At 44.5% G+C, this 23,769-nt stretch overlaps 1 protein-coding gene and 1 non-coding gene across 4 annotated transcripts; both read left to right on the forward strand.

The window, feature by feature from the left end:
* The first annotated feature begins 177 nt into the window (after positions 1-177).
* On the forward strand, positions 178-23,228 carry PPP1R8 (protein phosphatase 1 regulatory subunit 8). Of its 3 annotated transcripts, XM_056122591.1 has the most exons (7): positions 178-269; positions 1,872-1,932; positions 9,360-9,513; positions 10,835-11,055; positions 13,286-13,430; positions 18,987-19,051; positions 21,808-23,228. In XM_056122591.1, the coding sequence occupies exons 1-7, from the start codon at positions 214-216 to the stop codon at positions 22,159-22,161; spliced, it is 1,056 nt and encodes a 351-aa protein (XP_055978566.1). In that variant the 5' UTR covers positions 178-213; the 3' UTR covers positions 22,162-23,228. The 3 variants fall into 3 exon arrangements, with proteins under 3 accessions (XP_055978566.1, XP_055978567.1, XP_055978568.1); XM_056122593.1 differs by lacking the exon at positions 9,360-9,513 and having other exon boundaries at positions 200-269; XM_056122592.1 differs by lacking the exons at positions 9,360-9,513; positions 10,835-11,055.
* LOC130032245 (small Cajal body-specific RNA 1) lies at positions 3,675-3,839 on the forward strand. Its single transcript, XR_008793794.1, has one exon. It is a non-coding gene; the product is annotated as a small Cajal body-specific RNA 1 (non-coding RNA).
* Positions 23,229-23,769: the final 541 nt, after the last annotated feature.

Here is a 23,769-nt window from a genome sequence, read left to right on the forward strand (position 1 = left end):
GCCCAGCGCGCCGGACTCACACGCCGGGCGGCCGGGCTCGGCGGCGGCTAGACGCTCCGGTGCGCGCGCGTGCGCGCGTGTGCGCGCGTGTGTGTGTGCGGGGAGGCGCGCGCGCGCGCGCCGCACGGGCTGCCGGGAGGCCGCCGCTCCCCTCACGGTCTTCCAGTTTCCCGGCGTGCTCCGGGCCCGCCAAATGGGAGGGGGAGACGCAAGATGGCGGCAGCCGCGAACTCCGGCTCCAGCCTCCCGCTGTTCGACTGCCCGACCTGGTGAGTGGCTGGGCAAGCGGGGCCGGAGCGGCCCGGCCTGCGCCGGCCTGGACCGCAGGGGCGGCCGTTTGCTCGCGACGAGCCGAGGGGCGCGGAGCCCGCGGTTTGATGGAGGGAGGATTGCCCGTGGGGCCGGGCGGCGTGCGGAGGAGCGTGAGCCTGGAGCCCGGGCCCAGGAACTGAGGGGACGCCAGCGTTGGGGGGCTCCGGGGCGCCCGTCTGGGCAGCCCGCGGGCCCTCCGCCGGCGTCCGGGGCGTCCGGGGGGGTGGCCCCGAACTTACCCCAACTCTGGACGGAGCGCGGGGTGCTGGCGTGCAGCAGCGTCCCTGCCCCCCGCTCCTGCCCCCCCCCGCCCGATGCCCGTCCCGCGAGCGCGCGAGCCCGCTTTCCGCGCCCCCCGGCCCCAGCCCGCCGCCCCGCGTCGGGTGGTCGCCGAGCCGGCGGGAGGGGTGAGGCCGCGCCCCGCACCCCGGGCGCGTCCCCCCTGGGGGCCTGGGCTCGAGGGGGAGCCCAGGGTCCGCCTCGCGGGGAGGCGCGCCCCGGCATGTGGCCCCTGGCTCTCCTTCCCCGGAGCCCTCAAGGGCACGCGGGCTGATGAGCCTCCGCGCCCCGCGAGCCCCGAGCGCCGGCCTGGGGGCGGCGGGCACCATCCCTCGGCCCTGCTCTCCGGCGAAACGGGGCTTTTTGTCCGACACTTCGTCCTTCCGGCCGTGGAGGGGTGGGGGGGGGGCTTCGGGGTGTGCACGCATCGGAACTGGGGCTCCTGCACCGGACCCGAGCACGAGTCGTCGTCGGGAACGCGGGACTCTGGGCTGCACTGGGGGGCGTTCTTGCAAGTCTGTGCCCCCCACCCCCCTGCACCGCGGCTGCGTGCGTGGCGGGCAGGAGTTGACCCAGGACTTGAGTTGCAAGAGCCCGAGATCCCTGCCTTGTCGTCACGTTGCCGTGGTCCAGCTTCTGTGCAAGGCGCCTCGACGTCACTGTTGTGTCCGGCGTCAGTGGGGTAGGACCCCGAGAGAAAGTTCCCTGAAACATGGCATTTGTGAAAAGGACTCGCTCAGGGGAACTCGTGTCTCGTGTTTTATTCAGGACCTGGGTTCTGGGCCTGGTTTTTTGTATTCTTCCTTGGTTCAGCGCATCTGTATTGGACCTAAGACAGGGCACTGCTGCTTCTGTGATGAAACTAGGTGATGGGTCCTAGTACAAACCTAGAGGTGCACTTCTACCTGTGTCGTGTCTGTGGTAGTGACAGGTGCTTGGTCCAGTCTCCAAGTGACAGCCTCCCCAGGTGGTAGTACTTGCACACACTCTCTGCTGCTTTCTCTCTCAGGTAGATGGATCCCCAGAATCGAAAATACAGGCTTCTTGGTGCTGCTCTAAATTCAGTCACTCGGATCTGTTTGAGAGCAATTGAATCACTGGGGAAGTTAGTGTCAAACGTAGAGAGGAGCTGTAATAACAGTGAAAGTAGATGACATTTCTACTTGAACATGAACCTAATTATAGTCTAGTAGGAGAGCTTGCAATTGTGAATGGGACAGGGATTGCAAATGGCCTTTATGAACTTGTTCTTAAAATCCTTTTTTCCTTTGAATTTTCAGGGCAGGTAAACCGCCACCTGGTTTACATTTGGATGTAGTCAAAGGAGACAAATTAATTGAGGTATGGAAATTCATGTCTTCCTTTTTCCCATCACACTAAAGGTTTTTGCCAGTGACTATCTTTTCCACCCTGTCTCCCTTGCTTTGTTTTCCAGCAATGCCATTTTCGTTCATTTTTATTTTTTTCTTTTCAAAGCTCATGATGATATAACACATTCAAGCTGCTTATCTCCCTGCTATCCAAGATTTTTATGTGATTTCTTTCACCTTCCAAATGAAGGATTTTAGTAGACCGTGGGCCTCTGGCTCCCATCTTGCTGAAATCCCTGTAACTTGGTGAATTTCTTCTCCCAGGGGACACGGATGTGTGTGAAAGATACAAGATTCGAAATAACTTAAAAAAGAAAGTGGGTAATGTAGTTTGAATTTAACTTGTAAGTTTCATTTATGAGATTTAAGCCCAAGCCCTTCAAAGAAATTGTTTCAAAAAAGATAATGAAATTGCTTTTGATTGGAACATGCTGAATGCTTACCAGTCATTGTACTTGGCATAGGGACTGCTATAGTAAACAAACAACATGATCCATTTTTTTCCCCAATCAGTTTTTATTGAGGTATCGTAGATTGCAAGAGTATGGATAGTATTGTCTAATATTTGCGGTGCTGTTCTATCATGCCTGCCACCCAGAGTTTTCAGATCCTCCCACCATTATTTCAAAGGATCTATCCCATACCGCACTAGCATCCTTGGTTCATGGTTTTGTTACAAACATAATTCTTGTCCTGAGAGCAGTCATCTGATGGGAAATAAAGTCACATAAAAAGTGACATGATTAAGGGCTTGAGGGATAGTGTAGTGGACAGGGTGCTTGCTTTGCACTCGGGTTCAATCCCAGCATTCTGTATGGTCCCCCAATAACCTCCTGGAGTAATACGTGAGTTCAGAGCCAGAAGTAAACCCTGAGTACTACTGGGTGTGGCACAAAAACATACATGGTTATGATTGAAATCAATATGAGAATGAACAGTCACAGAAAATTAATATAATGTGGATTTTGATTTAGCTGTTAGGCTTGGGGGGTTTTTTCCTCCTTAACTTTTACAAACCATTTATTTACCCAAAATTGATATTAAACCACTATGATCTTTTTATGTCTCAGAATAACTTCATGCTTGTTTACTCAGAATTTGCATTAACATCCTCATTATCATTAAGCACAGTTTTTATTTTTTTGTTAGATACAATTAAAAACATTGCATTCCTCTGTTGAAAAGCTATTTGTGAGATTTAATAAATGTTCTGAAAATGTGTAAAAATTAATGCATAAGTTATTCCTTAGTCACTGTAGCTTTGTCATGAGTTTTTCATTCTTAAAGTTCACAAGATTATTCATGGAAATGATTTAACTAAAATCTTTGTAAAACCTTTCTTACTGTAGGCTATTTCATTGATAGAAAACATTATTGCTAAATGGTCTGAAACTGAGATACATATGATACATCTATTAGTAATTTTGTTACTACAATTTGGTAAACCTTTAGCTTGCAATGGAAGAAATGTATCCAGCCTTAATGATAATATATGCCATTGTGGAATAATTTGTATTTAAAAAAACTCATCTGACATCTCACTGATTACTGGCTTTCACTAACTGATAATATTTTCAGTCTTTCAGTGTTCTACAGTGTCAAAAGTTGACACCTGAGTTTCCATAGTTGTCAAAGTTACAAAGTTCCTTAGATATCTCTGTCTTATTTCTGAGATGAATAGACCTAAGATTTGCTTTATTTTAAGGATTTGGGTAGCACTTGATACTAGCCGAGCTATCTGTGTCCTAGCCTTGATGAAAGGCTTGTGATATGATGTGATAGCTGGGTTTAAAAAGTGCAATATTAAAACAACAGCCATGAGTCTTTTAAGCCCAGTGTGTAAAGATACACTCTGAGTTATAACTCACAGGTACAACTGGCTAGTAGTACTAGTTGTAGCTAGTCAAATGTGGCTTTTAGTAACTAAAGACAGGCTCATTATTTCATTTAATTGCTTAGAAGTACGTTATTGAACAATTATAAGATATACTTTTCTTAATCTTTCTGTAATATGCCTTTACAAGTTAATGTACATATTTAATTTGAAGTCTTAATTTTTTTTTTCTAAACATTTAAATCTCTGTATGACTGGGGGCTGGAGAAGATAGCACAGCGGGTAGGGCGTTTGCACGGCCGACCCGGGTTTGATTCCCAGCATCCCATATGGTCCCCTGAGCACCGCCAGGAGTAACTCCTGAGTGCAGAGCCAGGAGTAACCCCGGTGCATCGCCAGGTGTGACCCAAAAAGCAAAAAAAAAAAAAATCTATGACTTTGGCACCTTGAAGTCTGAAATTTGACCAATGTTGTATCCTAGCAGACTTACATACTGTTGATCCTTGAACAGCAATGGGATTTGATTTTTGTGTTTGTTTTGGGACCACAAGCAGCAATGTCCAGGCATTATTTCTTGCTCTGCACTCAGGAATTACTCCTGGGAATGGCTTAGGGAACCATATCGGATGCCAAGGATTGAATAGGTTCACTGCGTACAAGATAAATACCCTACCCACTATACTATTGTACGATTATACTATTGCTCCCTATTTCAAATAGGGATTTGAAATGCACAAATCTCCATGTGGGGTTTCTTTTGAAAAGGTGACTTAGTGTCAGTAAATAGTTTGCTTATGGCTTTCTAAGTAATATTTTCCCTTTTTTCTTCTTTAGTGTAAAATTACAGTATATAGAGGCTCAGCTGGCAGAGATTTACAGTGTTGGAGATGTGGGTTTGATGCCCAGTAGCACATGATTTCCCCAAGCACTGAATTGGGACTGGCCCCTGTATAACACAAACAACAACAACAACAAAATACAGTATATAAAGCACATAGAGGACTGGAGTGTTAGTACAGCAGGTAGGGCATTTAGGGCATTTGCTTTGAACCCAACCAAGTGAAGTTTGATTCCTGGCATCCCATATGGTTCCCTGACCACTGCAGGAGTGATCCCTGAGTGTAGAGCTAAAGGTATCCCTTGAGTATTGCTGGGTGTGGCAAAAAAAAAAACATGGCATAAAAATTATGTGTTATAAAAATTTGTAAGTCTACAACTGTACCTCATGGTGTTTCACTAATAAAAATTTTAAAAAATATGTGTTAATCAGCTATGTTATTGATAAGCTTTCTCATCAAACCACGCTGTTCAGTTTGAGAGGAGTCAGAGTTACACAAAGATTTTCAGCTGGCACTATGGAGATTACTGTCCCTAACCTCCACATTAAGGATCTTATTGTCTTCCTTGAGACCAATTTGTGAATGCTTTGGCTAGCAAGTTTCAATGGGTGGGAACATCATATGTGGACTATTAATATGATGAGAAATGACAGTGAGAGTCCATTTGCATAGATTATTACCTAGAGAGACAAGATGTTGGTATTTCAGAGCTCTCTCAGTTCCAAAATATGTCTCCTCCTTTTTCTCACAGCCCAGTCTGTGGGCGTTGAACCCAAGATGTCACACATGCAAGGCAGATACTCTACCATAGACACATATCCCAGGCAGGCCAAGCATGTCTTACTTTTAACCCAGATTTAAAACTTGGGTCTAAGCAGACATGAGAAGATTGTCTGACTGAACTATCAGGCTATGAAAACTTGGTTCACTGTGAGTCATAGCAGTATGGGACTTGGCTGCCAACACAGGTGGGTACTGATAGTCAGGGTTTTCCAGAGGTGACCACCCACATACCTAGACTGGATTGATTTTTTTTAAATTTATTTTTATAAAGTTGTTTACAATAATTTGTTATATTTAATATTCCAACACCAATCCCACCACCATGTTTCAAATGTTTTCATCCTAACCCCCAAGCCCTGCCCCCGAAGCAGGACCTAAATAATTTATTTTGTATTACTTGTTATGAATAATCCACTAAAAATGATCTACAAAAGTTTCTTTAGAGGAAAGTGTGTGAGGATTTTTGTATTTCACCCTGGAGCCAGTAAGCCCTTGTATAAGAAAAGATTACTAGCATGTTGTTAAAAGTTGAGCCTTGTGTACTTGCTAATTTTTTTTTCTTTTCCTCCCTGAGATTGGTTGCCTTCTACTTTACACCCCATCAGATTGTTATGCTACTCTTGGTACATCAGTGGTGTGGAGTATGAGATGTTGCAAACCCAAGGGTTCTAAAATTTTAAATATGGTTATACGGTTATATAGCTGAGGTTAATTTATTTTTATTTTTTTAACTGGATGATGACTTTGGGATCCAGAGGCGTCTCTGTGGCATATTGTTCTGTATTGCTCTCTTTTGAGAGATTTTCTGAATCTCTGGATCATGGCCGTTAATGAGTTTATATGGTGCCAGAGGCAGTTCCTGGGCGTGCCTACCAGACTTCTGGAAGCACAGGGAGATGGGAGGAGGTCGCTCATTACCCACTCCCTTCAACCTCGAGATCTCATAGACTGGATCGATTTAATTGAACCTTAAGGCTAAGCCTGAAAGGAACTTGAAAAGAACAAGGGAAGGGGCTGGAGTGATAGTACAGCAGCTAGGGCCTTTGCCTTGCTTGCGGCAGACCCGGGTTTGATTCTCAGCATCCCATATGGTCCCCCAAGCATCACCAGAAGTAATTACTGAGTGTATGAGCCAGGAGTAACCCCTGAACATTACTGGGTGTGACCCAAAAAGAAAAATGAAATAACAAGGGAAGTGATTGTTTAAATAAAAATCATTGGGGATGTACTTAAATGGTAGACTCCTCTTGCATGTGTGAGGCCCTCAGTTTAATCCTGGATATCACCCAAAAAATGAAATACTTTCTGGTGCAGGTAGAATAAGGAAATATATGATATGTAGTGATTAAACAATCAGGGCTCTGATATAAGACAGACCTGGCTTGCCAGTTCAGTTTATCTACCTGTATAAATTTGGATACTTCAATTTCTTTATGCCACCTCAATATTTTCAGCTATAAAAAATAGAAATGGTAGTACCAGCCTAGCTACATCCTTCCAGAGCAGTTGTGAGGGTGAAATAGCATAGCATAAATTCACAGTTGGTATGTGACTCAAGTATGTTATTATTTTCTGTTCATGAGGCTTATTTTTGGTTATGTAAGAGGAATACTAAAACATAGGGAGACAAGTAAATCATTGTTAGTTCAATAGTATAGCCAGAAATTCAATGTAAGCCTCTTGGTTCCATCTTGCTAACATACTAACTTGACTGTCCTTTCCACATATCTGTGAAATATTATTAGTATTATAATGTAAAATATGTGCTTGGGGCTTAATAAACCTTATATTTAAAGAAAAAATTTAAGTGATTGAAAGTGATCAGATTATAGACTTTTAGAACTTAAATTCATCCGGAATCCTCCATCTACAACCACCATATCTGCAACTAGTCTGTAGCAAAGACTTTATGATCTAGGATCGAAGAAAAAGAAGGTACTGGGGTGATGCTAGTACAGTGGGTAGAGTGCATGCCTTGAAGGTAGCCAACCCAGGTTTGATCCTTGGCACCCATACTGCTCCCCAGCACCACAAGGAATGATTTTGAGTGGAGAACCAGGAGTATGCCTTTAGTCTCACCAGGTGAAACTCCAAAATGAGAGAGGGAGGGAGGGGGAAAAAGGAACCAGGAATGCATCTCGAATTTAGAGTATATGTCTTGCATGTATGAGACTTTGGGTTCAACCCCAGCACCACAAAAGTAAAGAAAGAAATAAGAAAAGGGACAGGGTGAGTAGTGAGTTATCATAAAGTAAACTTTGACTCAAAGAATGATTCTCCTTCCCCTTCCTATTTTTAGCAGAAAATACGTAGGAAGATGATTATGGTGATACTAATTAGTGACTGTCTAAAAAGTAAAAAGTTTTGGGAAAATAGAAAGTTAGTGATGCTCAGTCCCTTCTCCCACCACAGAATTTTGATTAACAATTTGCTGGTCTGTGAAATCCTCTTCTTTTTTGCTACTGGGGAATTATGTAATTTTTTTTTTTAAAGTGCTACAAAAGAGGCTTGAAACATTTTAGAAACTTTCTGTTATCCCACAGCTGGCACATTATTTAGGATTAGCACTACAAGTCATTCACACTGGAGTTTAAGTCTCAAATCTGTTAACCACTTAACCAATTTTGGATGAGTGACTTCCTCTTTTTAAATCTGCTTACTTTTAACATAAAGGTGGTACTTGTTTCATAGAGTTATTTTGAAGATTAGATGAGATAATGCTTCAGATGCTTAACATTATTGGTTCTTCAATAGGTGTTAAGCCCTGTCTTTGCCTTATGAAGTAGATGCCTTGGATACAGGAAATACTCATTTTTAATTAACTGAGTAATGCTTTTTAACGAAAGTGAAATGGGACCAATAAAGTTACATTTAAAAGGTTCATACAGGGGGGCTGGAGCGATAGCACAGCGGGTAGGGTGTTTGCCTTGCACGCGGCTGACCCGGGTTCGATTCCCAGCATCCCTTATGGTCCCCCGAGCACGGCCAGGAGTAATTCCTGAGTGCAGAGCCAGGAGTAACCCCTGTGCATTGCCGGGTATGACCCAAAAAGCAAAAAAAAAAAGGCTCATACAGGGCTGAAGAGATACTCTATCAGGTAGGGTGCTTGGCTTGCACGTGACTGACCATGGTTTATTCTGAGCAACCCTTTATTCCTCTCAAGTCCTGCCGGGAGCGAGCCCCAAATACAAAGCCAGGAGTTAAGCATTGGTATGATCCCCAAACCAAAATAATAATAATAACAACAACAACAAGGGAGTCATACAGTGTCTAGTGTAATTCCAGGTCCTAAATGTTTCTAAAAATACTTTGGGCCTAGGGCAGCATTGCTAGATAGGTGTGTATATATAGCCTTCATTTCCTAGCCAATTAATAATCTTTGTTTGACTTATTTTTTCAAAAGCAGTGTTATTTATAAGCATGCTTTGTGCATCTTATTTCCTGCTTGACTTAAAATTTAAGATTTGGGGACAAGAGAAATAGTACCGAGATTAAAGTTTTTGCCATGCATGGTACATGTGGTGACTCCAGCTTGATCCCCAGTGCCACATGTTCTCCCTAATATGAAGCGACATTCCCCCCCCCCCCAATCACAGAGTGGGGCATATTTCCCAAGCCCCTGCCTCCTAACCATATTAAGATCCAGTGAAATCTTACATTTCCAGAGGAGAGAAAGACTTGCAGACTACTTTCATCTAATTAGGAAAAGTCTTGTGCCATCACTAGACTTTTGGCTGCTATATTTGGGAGATAATTACCACCATCACCCCCGTTTAGTAAATTATTCTGATCTCTTTATGTTAAAAAGAATAATGGAAAAATTATTTTTTTACTCTGGCAAGAAATTTTATATATTTGAGATCATCTCATTAGATTAGTAGAATTTTTGCTAAACCCTGTTGAAACAAGACTTAAATAATATTTAATTTAATATTTATTTAGAAACTGATTATTGATGAGAAGAAGTATTACTTATTTGGGAGAAACCCTGATTTGTGTGACTTTACCATTGACCACCAGTCTTGCTCTCGGGTCCACGCTGCCTTGGTCTACCACAAGCATCTGAAGAGAGTTTTCCTAATAGATCTCAACAGTAGTAAGTAACTCACATCCCATCCTGTTTCACACATTCCCTTTCGGGCAATGTGAAAATGCTTTTTGGGTTCCTCAGTTTTTAAAGCATGTTTTACTGCTTGTCAAAGGAAGAAACTTACTTTCGGCTTTTAAGTCAACTTTTCTCCGTTCATGTAATTATCTTCTATTTATTTGAAGATATTGATTAGGGAAAGAAGAGGTATGGGGGAGCACTTTCCTAGAGAGAGCTCAGTATACAGAGATAACAGAATCGGCATCTAGTAACTAAGAATTACTGGTATTGAAATGCTTCTAGGACTGTGATGAATTGTGGCCCAATTTAAACAAAAACTGTGACTAGCTGTATTAATATAGTAGAGTGGTGGTACAGAACATACTTTTAAATACTTGTTTTGATCATAATTTGTTTTCTTAGAATGGGTTGTATAATCCCAGCTAACATTTTGCTTTGACTGCTAAGTACCAATTTTAATTCTGTGAACACACTCTGATGAAGATGCTCAACTTTGCCAAAGATAATCCATATAAATACAATTAAGATTTGACTGCCGTGGGTCCTTAAAGTTGATTTTGCCCATTTACAAATAAAAAATCTAAAGGACCTGGGCTAGTCATGTTTATATTCCTTCCCCCTCTGGCCGCTCATACACACACAGGTATATGTGTGTGTATGTATAGATATATATACACCACCACCACCACCATCTTTATCTGCTTATAGAATGGTTGCAGAGAGCTTTGTCTCATAAATACTTACTTTCAAATTTATCTCATCTTTTTTCTCCATTTCATAACATGCAGAATGCAGACATGGAAAAATATTCAGAATCTCCAGTAGGATTTTGGCTTGCCCTGACATTGATATTGCACCTGTTTCGGCCAACCTCCTTTCTGTGCAGCATAACTGTCTCCAGGCCTATGTTCCTTAGACTTGGGGCTGGAGAGGTCAGACCTCAGCAATACCTAGCTCCTGCCTTGGGGAGCGTGGCTATTGCTGGATTGGAGCCATTCCTGCTGGACCCAGATTGGAGCCAAGCCTGTCTGGCAGCAGAGAACAAGCAGTGGTATTTGTTATTTGGGGTAACGGCAGGTCTGAAGATGTATAAGAAATCCACTGAAGAGATTCAAGACTCAGAGAAAGAGTTTTCCTTTTTATTGTGACCCATGACAAGGGATGCAAAGTGGACCCAGTGCCATTTTCATTTTAAAAAGCAAAACTGATGTGCTAGGAGGAGCTGCTCTTCCTTCTACGACTCAGGTTGGTGGTTTTTGTTTTGGTTTTGGTTTTTTTTCCCTTACATTTCTGATTTGGTTATTCTCAGCACACGGCACTTTCTTGGGTCACATTCGATTGGAACCTCACAAACCTCAGCAAATCCCCATCGATTCCACGGTCTCGTTTGGCGCCTCCACAAGGGCATACACTCTGCGAGAGAAGCCTCAGACATTGCCATCGGCTGTGAAAGGAGATGAGAAGATGGGTGGAGAGGATGATGAACTCAAGGGCTTACTGGGGCTCCCAGAGGAGGAAACCGAGCTTGATGTAATTCCATGTCATTTTGTCTTTTGTGACTCTTAGTTTTGTGGTATGTAGCTTGAAATGCCATTGATTGAACAGAGTGGTTTGGCCAGTTGTATAAGGCACCTCTGAGAGTCACACTGTGTGCTTTGGTTATACATGACCGGGCTAACAAGGTGACCAGGTCTCCTGCCAGTCGGCTCTCATGATTGTCTTGTACACCTTCACTGCCTTCACTGGTGTTAGAAACCAAGTCTTGGGGTTGGGTTTTTCTCGCTTTGCACTATTCAGTAGAGTGGCCGCTAACCATGTTCTGGTTCTTGGTGATCACACATGACCAGTAACTACCATGTTCAATAGTGCAAACTAAGAATGCTTCCATATTCCAGAAAGTTGAAGTGGAGTGCACAGGCTTAGAGAGACTGCAGTTTTCGTTTATGGTTCACAGCTGTTTCCAGTTCTATTTGAACAGCCCAGGAATCTTCAGAATAGACTTAGACTGCTTTTGTCTTATGGCCCAGATGTTCTGAAAGCCATAATTTGCACAAGGTTACTGGGCATTTTGGGGTTTTTTTTGCAGTGCTAAGAATTGAACCCAGGGCCTCTCACATGGGAGGCAAGTGCTCTGCCACTGAGCAATATGCCTGGCCAGAGTTTTGTCCAAAGTTTTAAAGTGCCTTTAAAATCTGACTTTTCAAGAAGCTGACCCCCCAGTAGTGTGTGATTTGACTGTAGTCCTTCATATGTCTCGCTGCACTGGTATGACTGGTTTATTTAGATGGGTCAAATGCAAACATGCCCGTAATCACCAACAGGCATCTCCTTTGGGTGAGGAGGATGTTGCACGTGGCATTGCTCAGGGGACTGTAACCTTGGGCTACAACCCTTTGAGGCATCTCTCTGGCCCGTATTTTTGGTTGGGGAGGGGGAAAGCTGAGAACTGAACCCAGGGCCTCATATGCAAGGTAAGTGCTTTGCCACTGAGCCTACATTTATTAGGCTACATTTGCTATTCTTTACAGCTAGGTTGTTTCTTCACCCTTAGGAAAATAGAATTTAGGGTTTATTGGCTTGCAGTGGGGGAATTAAAGAAAAAAAATTTAGAAGTTATTTTGTGGAACTGGAGAGATAGTAACGGGGTTATGCATGCAAGGCTGCATGCCTTGTATTTAGCCAACCTTGGTTTGACCCCTGATTACTTCCAGGAGTGATCTCTGAGCACTGCCAGGTGTGTCCCGTAGGCCCATATTCACCCTGCAAACCCACACCTCCTCCCCATAGTTGAAGCTATTCTGTTGTACAACAGTATTGTCATAGCCAGGTACCTTACTGCTAGTTTCTTCATTTCTCTTCCAGGCAGCCTCCATGATTCCTTATTGTTTAGGTTCTGACCCTAGGTTCTTCTCTCTAGGCTTTTGGACTGTCTCAAGCTGCAGTGCAGGTTGAAATAAGTTCAGAGGATTGGAAGAGGCTGGCAGTAGAGCTGAGTCCAAGTTAATCGTTGAGATGGGTCGGTGGTTATGAATAGAAATGGGGCCAGACACCAGAATGAAAGAGTATAAAGATACTAATGCCAGATATTAAGTGTATTGGGAATGTCTTAGCAAATTTTAAGGGAAAGAGCTACTGGCGGTGGAGGTGGGGGGGAGGAAGCTGTCCATTGACTTTTCTCATAGCATCTCTGTTTTGTTACTTAAAAACAATTCTTATAATACCTCCCAGGTCACATTTTCTGTAGTTATCAGCATGAAGACATGATGGTGGTTTTTTGTTTTTTAAAGCAAAAAATACAAAGGAGCTGAGGAGATCGCTCCATGGGTTAGAGTACATGCCTGGTGTGCAGCAGACTCTGAGTTGGAAACTAGGAACCATTTTGTCCACGCATGCACTGTAAGATGTAGGTCTGGTGCACCAGTTTGAAGCACTGTTTCTAAACCCCACCCCCACCCCCAGAAAGAAAACATTAGTGATATTCGCATCAGTGATGACATGTCCTCAGTTTAAGGCCCTTTACCTTCTCATGAATATCACTTCCCTACCAGTCACTGTGTGTGTTCACTCAGTCACTCAGATAAGACACCTTAGTGTTAGCAGTCTGGGGGAAATAATCTTTTCTGAATGCAGAAGAGAATGCAGCCTTCGGAGGTCAAAGTTAGTCCCTAATACCTTGGCGTTCATTATTTTGTTATTCTAAATCCTCCTTCAAGTTATTGGTGTACTGATTGCCATCTTTCCTATATGAACCCTGGCTTAGAACCTGACAGAGTTCAACACTGCCCACAACAAGCGGATCTCCACCCTCACCATTGAGGAGGGGAATCTGGATATTCAGAGACCAAAGAGGAAGAGGAAGAACTCGAGGGTGACTTTCAGTGAGGATGATGAGATCATCAACCCAGGTGAGATAGTTTCCATAGGACTCTAAAAGCAGAACATTTTTCATTTCTTACGATGAAAAAGCTGTGGCCTCAGAGTGGTGTATAAAGCCCGTAGGTCAGTTGTAATGTTTCCTAACATGGCATAGGTACTGTATTGAGGGGAGATGCTCTCTTGTTTTTGTTTTGGAGCTCTGCTGTGCTCAGGGCTTATTCCTGGCTCTGCACTTAGGGATCACTCCTGGAGGATTCGGGGGGCTATGTGGGGTGGTAAGGTTTCAACCCGGGTTGTGCAGGGCATGCACCCTACCCGCCTGTAGAGTTGAAGTGTGAAAAAATGTACCCAGTAAATGGCTTAAAATGCTGCTTGGCAAGCATGAGTTCTGAGTTCACGGTCTTGTGGCACCTGCAAATGCTGTAGCAATCCTGACAGTCCTACTCTCAGGGACCCATGAGGAGAAAAGGTCCAGCTTAGAAAGCACCCAGGACAAGCAGATCCTCAGTGCTGCATATGCAGCAAGATGATTTGGACCACACTATGCCATGGCGTCCTCAGAGAAGAAGGAAAATAAAAATAAAGGAAGGGCCCATTTAATTCTGTGGACCAAGGCTGCAGTTCTCCCCTGCTCACCCAGCATGTCTGTTGCATAGGGATGATTTGAGTAAAGTATGGTGTTTTCTCTCTTTACCTCAAAGCAGAATATTACTGTCTAAGTGTGATTAATAAGTCTGAAGGTCAGAAAGGGGCTGGAGAGAGTGTTCAGTGGACTGGAGTGCATGATTTGCATACAGGAGGGCTTGGTTCAATCCCCAGCATCACATCACTCCTCAACACCACCACAAAGCTCATGATAGCCAGATGTGGCACAAAAACAGAACAGTTAAAAGATTGGAGACTCTTCTGCCACTTCTAATTGCCTTGACTACTTGCCTCTCTGTAGAAAGATAACTTAGAGTTTATATGGAAATGTCAGCAAGTGTATGGGTAGGCCACTGTGTTAACCAGTTCCATCATTCGACTTTCATCTGTTGGGCTGATATTTTAGGGATTACCTTAGGGTAAATACATAGGTTAAAAAAAATATATGTGGGTGATTGACATAGAGCCTGAAGGTATAATTTATACAAGGTAGAACTGGAATTTTAAAAATATTATTTGAGAGTCTGGGGAGATGGTACAGTAAGTAGGGTGCTTGTCTTGCATATGGTCAATCCAGTTTGATCCCCAGTATCCCATATGGTTTCCTGAGCACCACCAGGAGTAATGCCTGGGCACAGTGCCAGAATTAACTCCTGAGCATTGCTTGGTGTGGGCCCCCCAACCCCCAAAATAAAAATAAATAAAAATCTTACTTAAATGGATAGGGGCTGGAGCAATAGCACAGCGGGTAGGGCGTTTGCCTTGCATGCAGCCAACCTGGGTTTGATTCCCAGCATCCCATATGGTCCCCCAAGCACCGCCAGGAGTGATTCCTGAATGCAGAGCCAGGACTAACCCCTGAGCATTGACTGGGTGTGACCCAAAAAGAAAAAAAAAAATTAATGGATAGAAACAAAGATCCCTGACTGACAAGTTGCTTTTATTTCCCAAATTGAAATGCAGTGAGAATAGTTTTCAGTCCTGTCTTTAGGTTCAAAATACCAGTTTTTCTAATGGAGATCCGCTCTAGCAATAGTTCATGTGAAAGGGGAAGGGAGAAAAAAGATTGAGGGAATTTAGTTAATTGGAAATGCAGTCTGAGTCCTCAGGGAGATTTGAAAACTAATCAAGTGCAGTTTCAGATTGCATTCACCGAAAAATGCGGGACAGTAACCCCAACCAGCCTGTGCTCTGAGCAGAACTCACCCAAGAGTGTTAATCATCAAATGTGTTACATTGTCCTGAGAGAGGAGGCTTGCAGCTGTGGGAAATGACTCTGAATGCTGGGAATTTCACAACTGTGCATAAGGGAGAAAGTGGTATGGCCACAGGCTGACCTTATAGAAGAGTGGCAGAACCAGAGCCAATGAGTAGGAGGTATGAGTTCAGCAGAAAAGCAACAGTGAAGCCAGGGGTGTAGGTTAGCAGCAGCGCACTTGCCTTGCATGTGTGCGGCCCTGGGTTTGATCCCGTGCCTGTACACTACAAAGCAACAACAAACACCTGGCTTTTGTTTAGAAGAATTTAAAGGATTTCTGTGAGGTGGGGCAAAACAAGCGTATGCCAGGTAAGGCCCTTGCCTTGCACATGGCCAACCTGGATTCAATCCCCAGTACCCTAATGGATCTCCTGAGCCTCATCAGAATTGATCCTGAGCCTGGACCCATGAGTCAGTCCTGAGCACAGCCACGTGTGGGGTGCCCCCCCCCCAAAAAGAAAATGGGGACCAGAGAGATGGCACAGCAGGTAGAGTGCTTGCCTTACACACAGCCAACCTGCGTTCCCCAGAATCCCATATGGTTCTCCCAAGCCCACCAGGAGAGATCCCTGAGCGCAAAGCCAGAAGTGAGCACAGCTGAGTGTGGCCCACTTTTTTTAAGGAGCTCTGTCCGGAAATTTGTAGTGTTTAAAAAGCTCATGTTTGTACTGGTTAATAGAAATTGGGAACCCCTAGATTAGGGAGTTATGATATTTGCTGTTATTGAAAATTACTGCCCAGCAGCCAGAGAGATCACCCAGGGATTAAGGCATTTCCCTTGCACTTTGCTGTCCCCAATACCACCTGGTGCCCTAACACTGCTGGAAGCAAGCACAGAAAAAGCACCCAAGAGTTGCCAGGTGTCACACACGCATGCACACCCCTCAAAATTACTGTTCTGAGCTTTGTTAAGGCATTCTATTTAGATAGAATTCCTTTTCTCTCTCTCTTTCTCTCTCTCTCTCTCTCTCTCTCTCTTTTATTTTTGGGTCACACCGGCAATGCTCCTGGTTCTGCACTCAGGAGTTACTCCTGGCGATGCTGAGGAGTAATATGGAATTCTGGGGATTGAACACAGGTCAGCTGTGTGCAAGGCAAACACCCTCCCCGCTGCACTGTCCCTCTGGCCCCCAGTTAGAATATCATGTGGCTGAGCATGATGGCCTAGGTTTGAAATCCACCTCTTCTCTTAGTGACTGTTCAATCACTTTACCAGGTAATTAACAGATAATCAGGCCTCTCAGGATTAGTGAGGAAATACAGTAAATTCAATAAATTTCTTGTAAATGTCAGTCTCAATCACCATCATATTGACCATCCAATTTCCCTTTCCCCATTCAACCTTTCTTCCACCAGAAGTGGTATTAGCAAGGAACTTGAAACACAAGCCAGGAAAGAGTATACCTGGAAAGACTATCTCCTCTCACTGAGAGAGAATTGCTTGAGAAAATGAAGAGGGAAGTGAGTGGTTTGGTCTACTTCTGGCCAGCATCAGACAGATTCCCTGGGGCTCAGCGCCTCGCTCCACCCACAGGCCTGTTGTACTTTGTCCTCATGTGCAACTTCTCTTGGGTTCTAATTACTCTTGTGTTTTATTTAGCATTCCTTGCTGAAAGTGTGATTGAAATAGGGCTCCTTTGGGGATGAGAGAAAAGATGGGATCTTTTATAGAGCCCTTTTCTACTTCCTAAAGAGATTTCTTTTTCACTTCATTCATATAGAATTTATTCATTCTTTTATCCAGAAAGAACATTCGTTGAAAAAAACATTATTTGGAACTGGTAATGCTAGAGTATATTCCTTAGAGGTATCCTTAAGTCCATGGAATGCCAGACTTAATGCAAGTACAAATACTGTACAGAGAGATTTCTTTGTTTCCCAGCAGAATTCATGGCAGTGGTTCTTTCATGTTTGTTTTGGTTTGGGGGCCACTCCTGCTGGTGTTCAGGGGAGCATGCAGTGCTCAGGATAAAAACACACTCACCCCTCCACCCCCGCCTTCTGTATTCAGAGCTGTGCACTAGATCTTTAAGCTACTTCCCTGGTTCATAACAATGATTTTATTTGTTTTGGTTTAGGGGCCACACCCAGCTGTGCTCAGGTCTTACTCCTGGCTCTGTGCTCAGGGCACTCCTGGGAGCCTCTCAGGACCATATGTGGTAATAGGGATTGCACCCAGGTTGACCACTTGTGAGGCAAGCGCTCTACTCGCTGTACTATCTCTCCAGCTCTATAACAGTAATTTTTTAAATCCTTTATGGATTAAAAATAAGATGTATCATGTCACTTAGGGAAGCAGTTACTTATCCTTGTATTAAGATAAGAGATACATACTAGGGGTCATTTTTTCTGAATCTGGACTTTTCTGTTTTCATATACTCAGTCTTCAGGAAAACTGTTTGTGGGCTAGAGAGATAGTATAGAGGTTGCCTTACATTCAGCCAACCATGGTTTGATACCCAGCCCCTCATACTCCCCTAGCACCACCTGAAGTGAACCCCGAGGCTGGAGCAATAGCACAGTGGATAGGGTGTTTGCTTTGCATGCGGCCGACCCGGGTTCTATTCCCAGCATGCCATATGGCCCCACGAGTACCTCCAGGAGTAATTCCTGAGTGCATGAGCCAGGTGTAACCCCTGTGCATCACTGGGTGTGACCCCCAAAAGCAAAATTATTGAATGAAGTGAACCCTAAGCACAGAGCCATGAGTAGCACCTAAGTACCACTGATTGGCCTATTCCCCAGCCCACCCTCAACACACCACCACCAAAAACGTATCTTAGATGCCCAGCCCGTCTAAAGCCTGTTGTGCTCCAGGAACGCTTTTGTGCTTCTCTTTTCCCCCACCTTCTTTTTTTTGTTTGTTTTTTGTTGTTGTTTTTCTTTTTGGGTCACACCCAGCAATGCCCAGGGGTTACTCCTGGCTCTGCACTCAAGAATTACTCCTGGAGGTGCTTGGGGACCATATTGGATCGAACTGAGGTCGGCCACGTGCAAGGCAAACACCCTACCCGTTGTACTGTCACTCCAGCCCCTTTTCGTTTCTCCTGAAGAACCTTCATTGTATAACCTGGTTGGCTTTACAACTCCTTAGAGGCAAGAGACAAGGCAGTGTCTTGCTCTTTATTTCTATAATATTTATGTCTAATGTCTGATAAATGAGTCACTTGTAGATGACTGCAAGCATTTCCCTTACTTGGTCTTAGTGCTTTGTCTGTGTGTGTGCTTGGTTGTATACAGTTGTTCAGATCGAGAGATCATGTTAAGTTTGAAGCTCCGGGTCTGAATCTTAATATTGCTCTTTGCTAATTTAGTAGGGTATGTGGGTATGCAACATATCACACTGCTTTATCACTACGTAGAATGGATAATCTCTAATGCGGGGGCAGCCTGGGGAAGGTGGTACAGCAATCCAGAGCACAGTGCTCAGACTCAAAGTCTGTTTCTTCTCCAAAGTGACAGGACAAGTCTCTTCACTGTTCTGGACATGCTTCCTGTACAGTTAAATGTCTATTCTCGTAATACCAACCCCTTCAGATTGTTGGGAGTGTTCCCCACAGTGCTACCTATAGTTTACTGTTTTGTGTGAGCTTGTAATTGCTCAGTTCACAGTGAGTCGTGATCAGTAATTTCTCCCGTAGAGTGCCAGCCTAACCTTTCCATCATCTTTTTTTTTTTTCAGAGGATGTGGATCCCTCAGTTGGTCGCTTCCGAAATATGGTGCAGACTGCAGTGGTCCCTGTCAAGGTAGGAAGGATATTGTAACCGTATTTGATATACAGACTGAAGACTGGGTTGTTTTGTTGTTGTTTTTAATTGCTCTTAGGTGAACAATAGTACAGCAAGGTAGGGCTCTCATCTTGCATGTAATGGGTTTGATCCCCAGCACTCCATATGATCCTTTAAGCCCCACCCGGAGTAAGCCCTGAGTGCCGCTGGGTGTGGCCCCCCCCAAAAAAAATACGAAACCGCGGGGCTGGAGTGATAGTACAGCAGGTAGGGCGTTTGCCTGGCATGCAGTCAACCCAGGTTTGATTCCCAGCATACCCATATGGTCCCCTGTATACCACCAGGAGTAATTCCTGAGTGCAAAGCCAGGAGTAAACCCCTGTGTATTGCCAGGAGTGACCCAAAAAGTAAAGAAGAAGCAAACAAAGCTGCTCTTGGGCCGGAGCAGTGACTCACTGGGCTGAAGTACACGGTTTTGTATAAAGGAGATTCACATTTGTGCCCCAGTACTGCAGGATCTGCTGAGCAGAGTCAGTAGTAGCCCCTAATAGTGCAGCCCCAAAACGAAACAGATTGGTTTTGGTTTTGTTTTTAATTAAAAAGTGACCTGCTCTTTTATGTATAAGTCATAAGTGTGTAAGAAAAATATTGGCTTCTCTCTCATTTTGTATCCTCTGTAAATACTTTTACCCACCTCTAGGGAATCTCAGGGTATCATAGAAAGGCCACAGATTACCTCCCAATTCGATGCTTTGTATAAGCTATTTCGTGATATGTCTGTTAGTTTCCAGCATAATGCAAAAAGGCCCCACCTTTCTTTAATCTCTCTCCCCTCTGCACTCCTGGCAGGGCTCAGGGGAACATATGTGGTGCTAAGGATTGAACACATGCAAAGCAAACACCTTGACCACTATATTCACACCTCAGGATAACCTTACTTATCCTTGTGACTCCAAGTAAGCTACTCTGCGGTGGAGTGCTGGTTAGATTTTGGCATAGCTCCTCTGCCTTCTGCCATGGTACAGGGAGAAAAGCCAGTCTGGATTTGGATTAAGTTTAGAAATCAGATGTTGAAGTACCAAGTAGTGGATCTTAGAGGTATTTTCTGATTGTTCACCATGTTGCATACTCCCTGATTGCTTGGTCTATACAAGAGACCACTGGGGCCAGAGAGGTAGTATAGAGATAAAGTGCTTGCTTGCATGGGATCAGTTTGGGTTTCCCCAGCACCTCATGTGTCCCCTGACCATCACCAGGAATGATCCCTGAGCACAGCCAGGTAAGTCCCAAACTGCCGCCCCCCCCCCCCCAAAAAAAAATAAAACCTTGAGATAGTGCTGCCTGCCTCCCTGTCTCCCTCCTTGTCTTTTGGGCCACACCCAGTGATGCTCAGGGTCCACACTCCTGGTGTGCTTGGGGGACCATATGCAGTGCTAGGGATCAATCTCAGGTCAACTGCTTAACAAGGCAGGCATCTTACCCACTTACTATTATTTTGTCCCAAAATGCATAATTTCTTTTATTGGATTTGTGCAGTTCAGTGACCACTAAAGACATGGGTCAAAGGGCTGGAGCATCTGCTTTATATTTGAGAGCCCTCAGGTTCAGTCTCTGACACCAAACCCCAATAAAAGGACCAACTAGAGTGCCTACTTTGCACACAGGAAACCTGAGTTTGCTCCTGCCATGGTATGTCCTCCAGAGCACTGCCAGGAGCAAACCCAGGCTTCCTTTGTGCACCAGGTAGCCCCATGAGATCTGGGTGTGGTAATAAAAAGGTTATAGTTAATTGGTTGAATATAGCCATTTTCCTGGGGGTGCTGGAGTGATGACTCAAAACCACCACAGGCACCACCAGGAGTAGCTCCAACGTTTCTGTCTCCCCAGAAGGTTCCTTCATATTCTTGCCTAGCCCCGCGCCACCAGTACACTACTTATCACCTACTTCCTGTAGATTTATTTTGCTCTGAATAGTAGTGTTTTTGTTTGTTTAGTTAGTATTTCATTTTATTTTTTGTGGTTGGCTTTATTTTTGTTTTTGTGCCACACTCAGTGACCACTCTGGTGGGACTTGGGGGACCATATTTAGTGCCAGGGATCGAACAAAGGTCAGGGACGTACAAAGCGAACACAGGAGTTAGGGTGCTTATCTTGCATGTAACCAATCCAGGTTGATCTGGCACTTTCTATGGTTCCCCAAGCATGGCTGTGTTACTGCTGAGCACGAAGACAGTAGTTAAGCCCTAATCTCCACTGGGTGTGACTCAAAAACAAAAATAAAAGAGAGCCAGGGATGGACAGAGAAAATGGGATAAAATGCTTCTTTGCATGCAACTGACCCCAGTTAGATCCCCGAGACTCATAAGGTCCCCTTAGAGTGCTTGGAAACGATTTCCAAACATGGCTGGATATGGCCCAAATACCAAAAAAAAAAAAAAAGAGATGTGAATACTATCTACCATGCGTTGTTATCTTTATCTCCTAATAAAAATAAACTAAATAAGCTTTACTTTGTGAAAACTGAAGCTCACAGCACTGTCCTCATTTTTTTTGATGCAATGGGAAACAGTTATGTGGAGCGGTGTTTGGCACGCTTCATGGTAGACAGCTACTTAGAGGGTTACTTCACCACTGACATTTTAGGACAGCAAAATAGATTGTCTAGGAAGTGAATCAAGCTAGAGGTTCCCCGATATTTTCTAGGTCTAGCATAGAAAAGGCTGGTGCTGCTTACTCTTGTGCCTCACCTCTTGTCTCCTCCTTGTTGACCACAGAAGAAGCGAGTGGACGGCCCTGGCTCCCTGGGCCTGGAAGAAACGGGGAGCAGGCGCATGCAGAACTTTGCATTCAGTGGAGGACTCTACGGGGGCCTGCCTCCCACACACAGTGAAGCCGGCTCCCAGCCGCACGGCATCCATGGGACAGCGCTCATTGGTGGCTTGCCCATGCCATACCCCAACCTTGCCCCTGACGTGGACTTGACTCCCGTCGTGCCATCAGCAGTAACCATGAACCCTGCACCCAACCCCGCCGTCTACAACCCGGAAGCTGTCAACGAACCCAAGAAGAAGAAATATGCAAAAGAGGCTTGGCCGGGCAAGAAGCCGACACCTTCCTTACTGATTTGATATTTTTGTTCATGGAGAAGGGTGGGGTGGGGTGGGAACGGGGTGGAAGGGTGATGGGGGAGCTAATGAACTTAGGGAGAAAAACTTTCCATGTGTGCAGTATTGTCTTTCAGAATGTCTCCTGGGGTCCTAACCATGTAATATTAAAACTGGGGGTGGGGTTGAGATATCCCGTGAAGACCTGTCTTCAGAACACTTTCAGTGTCAAGAAATGTTTCCTGTAGCTTTGAAATCCACTGCCCTGGCTCTTCCCCAGACCTCCTGTTACCTCCCCTTTTTCCCCTCCTTCCTAGCATCATTTAAAGTCATGTACCCTGAGGAGAGACTCCAGGCCCTGAGGCTGAAGTCCACGCTGTGACAGGAGCATCATCGGTCTAATTGATACTTACTCTCCCTGCAAGTTCAGGTAGCAGAAGGGTTGCCGTGACTTGATCAAAAAGTGGGTTTAGAATTCTCCAGTTAAGCTAAGATTTAAAACTCAAAAGCGTTTTCCTGGATCAGTGGTTTTGGGGTCCAATAGTTAGGCTGTTCTCTTTTGTCCTTTCTGTTGGAGTGAGAACACTTTGGTTTTCCTTCTTCTGTGACCAGAGCCCTGGATACAGGTTGATGGTTTTGAACTTGTTTGAACTTTACCTGTTTTTCTTGTCAAATCTAAGTACTCTACTTGCCAAGGTTCTTATTTGATTCCAGAGTACAGAGTACTGTCCTCTATTCTCCAAGGCATTATTTTCCTTTTCAAGTGTGCTGTGAAGGCAGTTTATTTTAAGGATAGGACCAGTTAGAGCAATTTTAATTAAAAAGGGAAAATTTTTCACTCTGCAAGTGACTGATGTCTCTGAGAGGATGCTTTTAGATGTGGTGTAGAGGTTCTTTCCCCCTCAACGTGGAGCTCTATCCAGAGCTCTGGGAGTACACCTGGCTAACAAACGCAGGAGACCAAGGTAGGAAACATCGTGAAATCTGTACAGAGATTTGTACATTTGTGTAATAGGCCTTTTCAAGCTTTATGTGTAGCTTTTTACCTGTAACCTTTATTACATTGTAAATTAAACGTAACTTTTGTCATTTGGGTGAGTCTCATTCAGTCTCCATCCAAGTGTTCTGTCTCAAGTACTGCAGTACTGCTGTTGGGCTTGGGAGGCAATTCTGTCCCCATTTCACTACCACAAATAATCATGCCCCTGATGAATGAGGAAATTCTAATTAGAGATTTCAGTCCCCTGACTAAAGCGCCTCACAAGCGAAGTGGGTTAAGAGGTGTCAGTTGCCCTTCATCAGGAACAGAACCGTGGACCTAAAAAAGGGAGCCTAGCTTAGAGCATTTGTCTGGGGGTGCATGTGAGTTAAGTCTGGTTCCCCAGTTACAGCCGCCTGCATTTGCACTCAGAGCTCAGGTGGCCTAGAAGCAAACTAGTAAATTCAGAAGGAATTGCAGCCCGTTCGGACAGAATGGCCATGTCTTTCACTAGGTAGGCGCACTTCGTGCGAAACTTGTAAAGATGTGGCTTTCTGACAGCAGTGATGCCAGCTGGGTTCCAAATCCCTCGAGTTCAAAGTAGGGTAGGAAGAGCCAACTGAAGGACAGATAGCAACTCACAGCTATCTGAA

Source organism: Sorex fumeus, unplaced genomic scaffold (assembly GCF_029834395.1).
Source record: "Sorex fumeus unplaced genomic scaffold, SorFum_2.1 ptg000047l, whole genome shotgun sequence".
In the NCBI taxonomy this organism is placed as follows: Eukaryota; Metazoa; Chordata; class Mammalia; order Eulipotyphla; family Soricidae; genus Sorex; species Sorex fumeus.

Excerpts from the sequence above, each read along its gene's own strand:
- PPP1R8 (XM_056122591.1), top strand. The coding sequence starts at position 214 with ATGGCGGCAGCCGCGAACTCCGGCTCCAGCCTCCCGCTGTTCGACTGC. Across the intron at positions 13,431-18,986 it reads TGATGAGATCATCAACCCAG|AGGATGTGGATCCCTCAGTT; the intron begins GTGAGATAGTTT and ends TTTTTTTTTCAG. Across the intron at positions 19,052-21,807 it reads CTGCAGTGGTCCCTGTCAAG|AAGAAGCGAGTGGACGGCCC; the intron begins GTAGGAAGGATA and ends TGTTGACCACAG.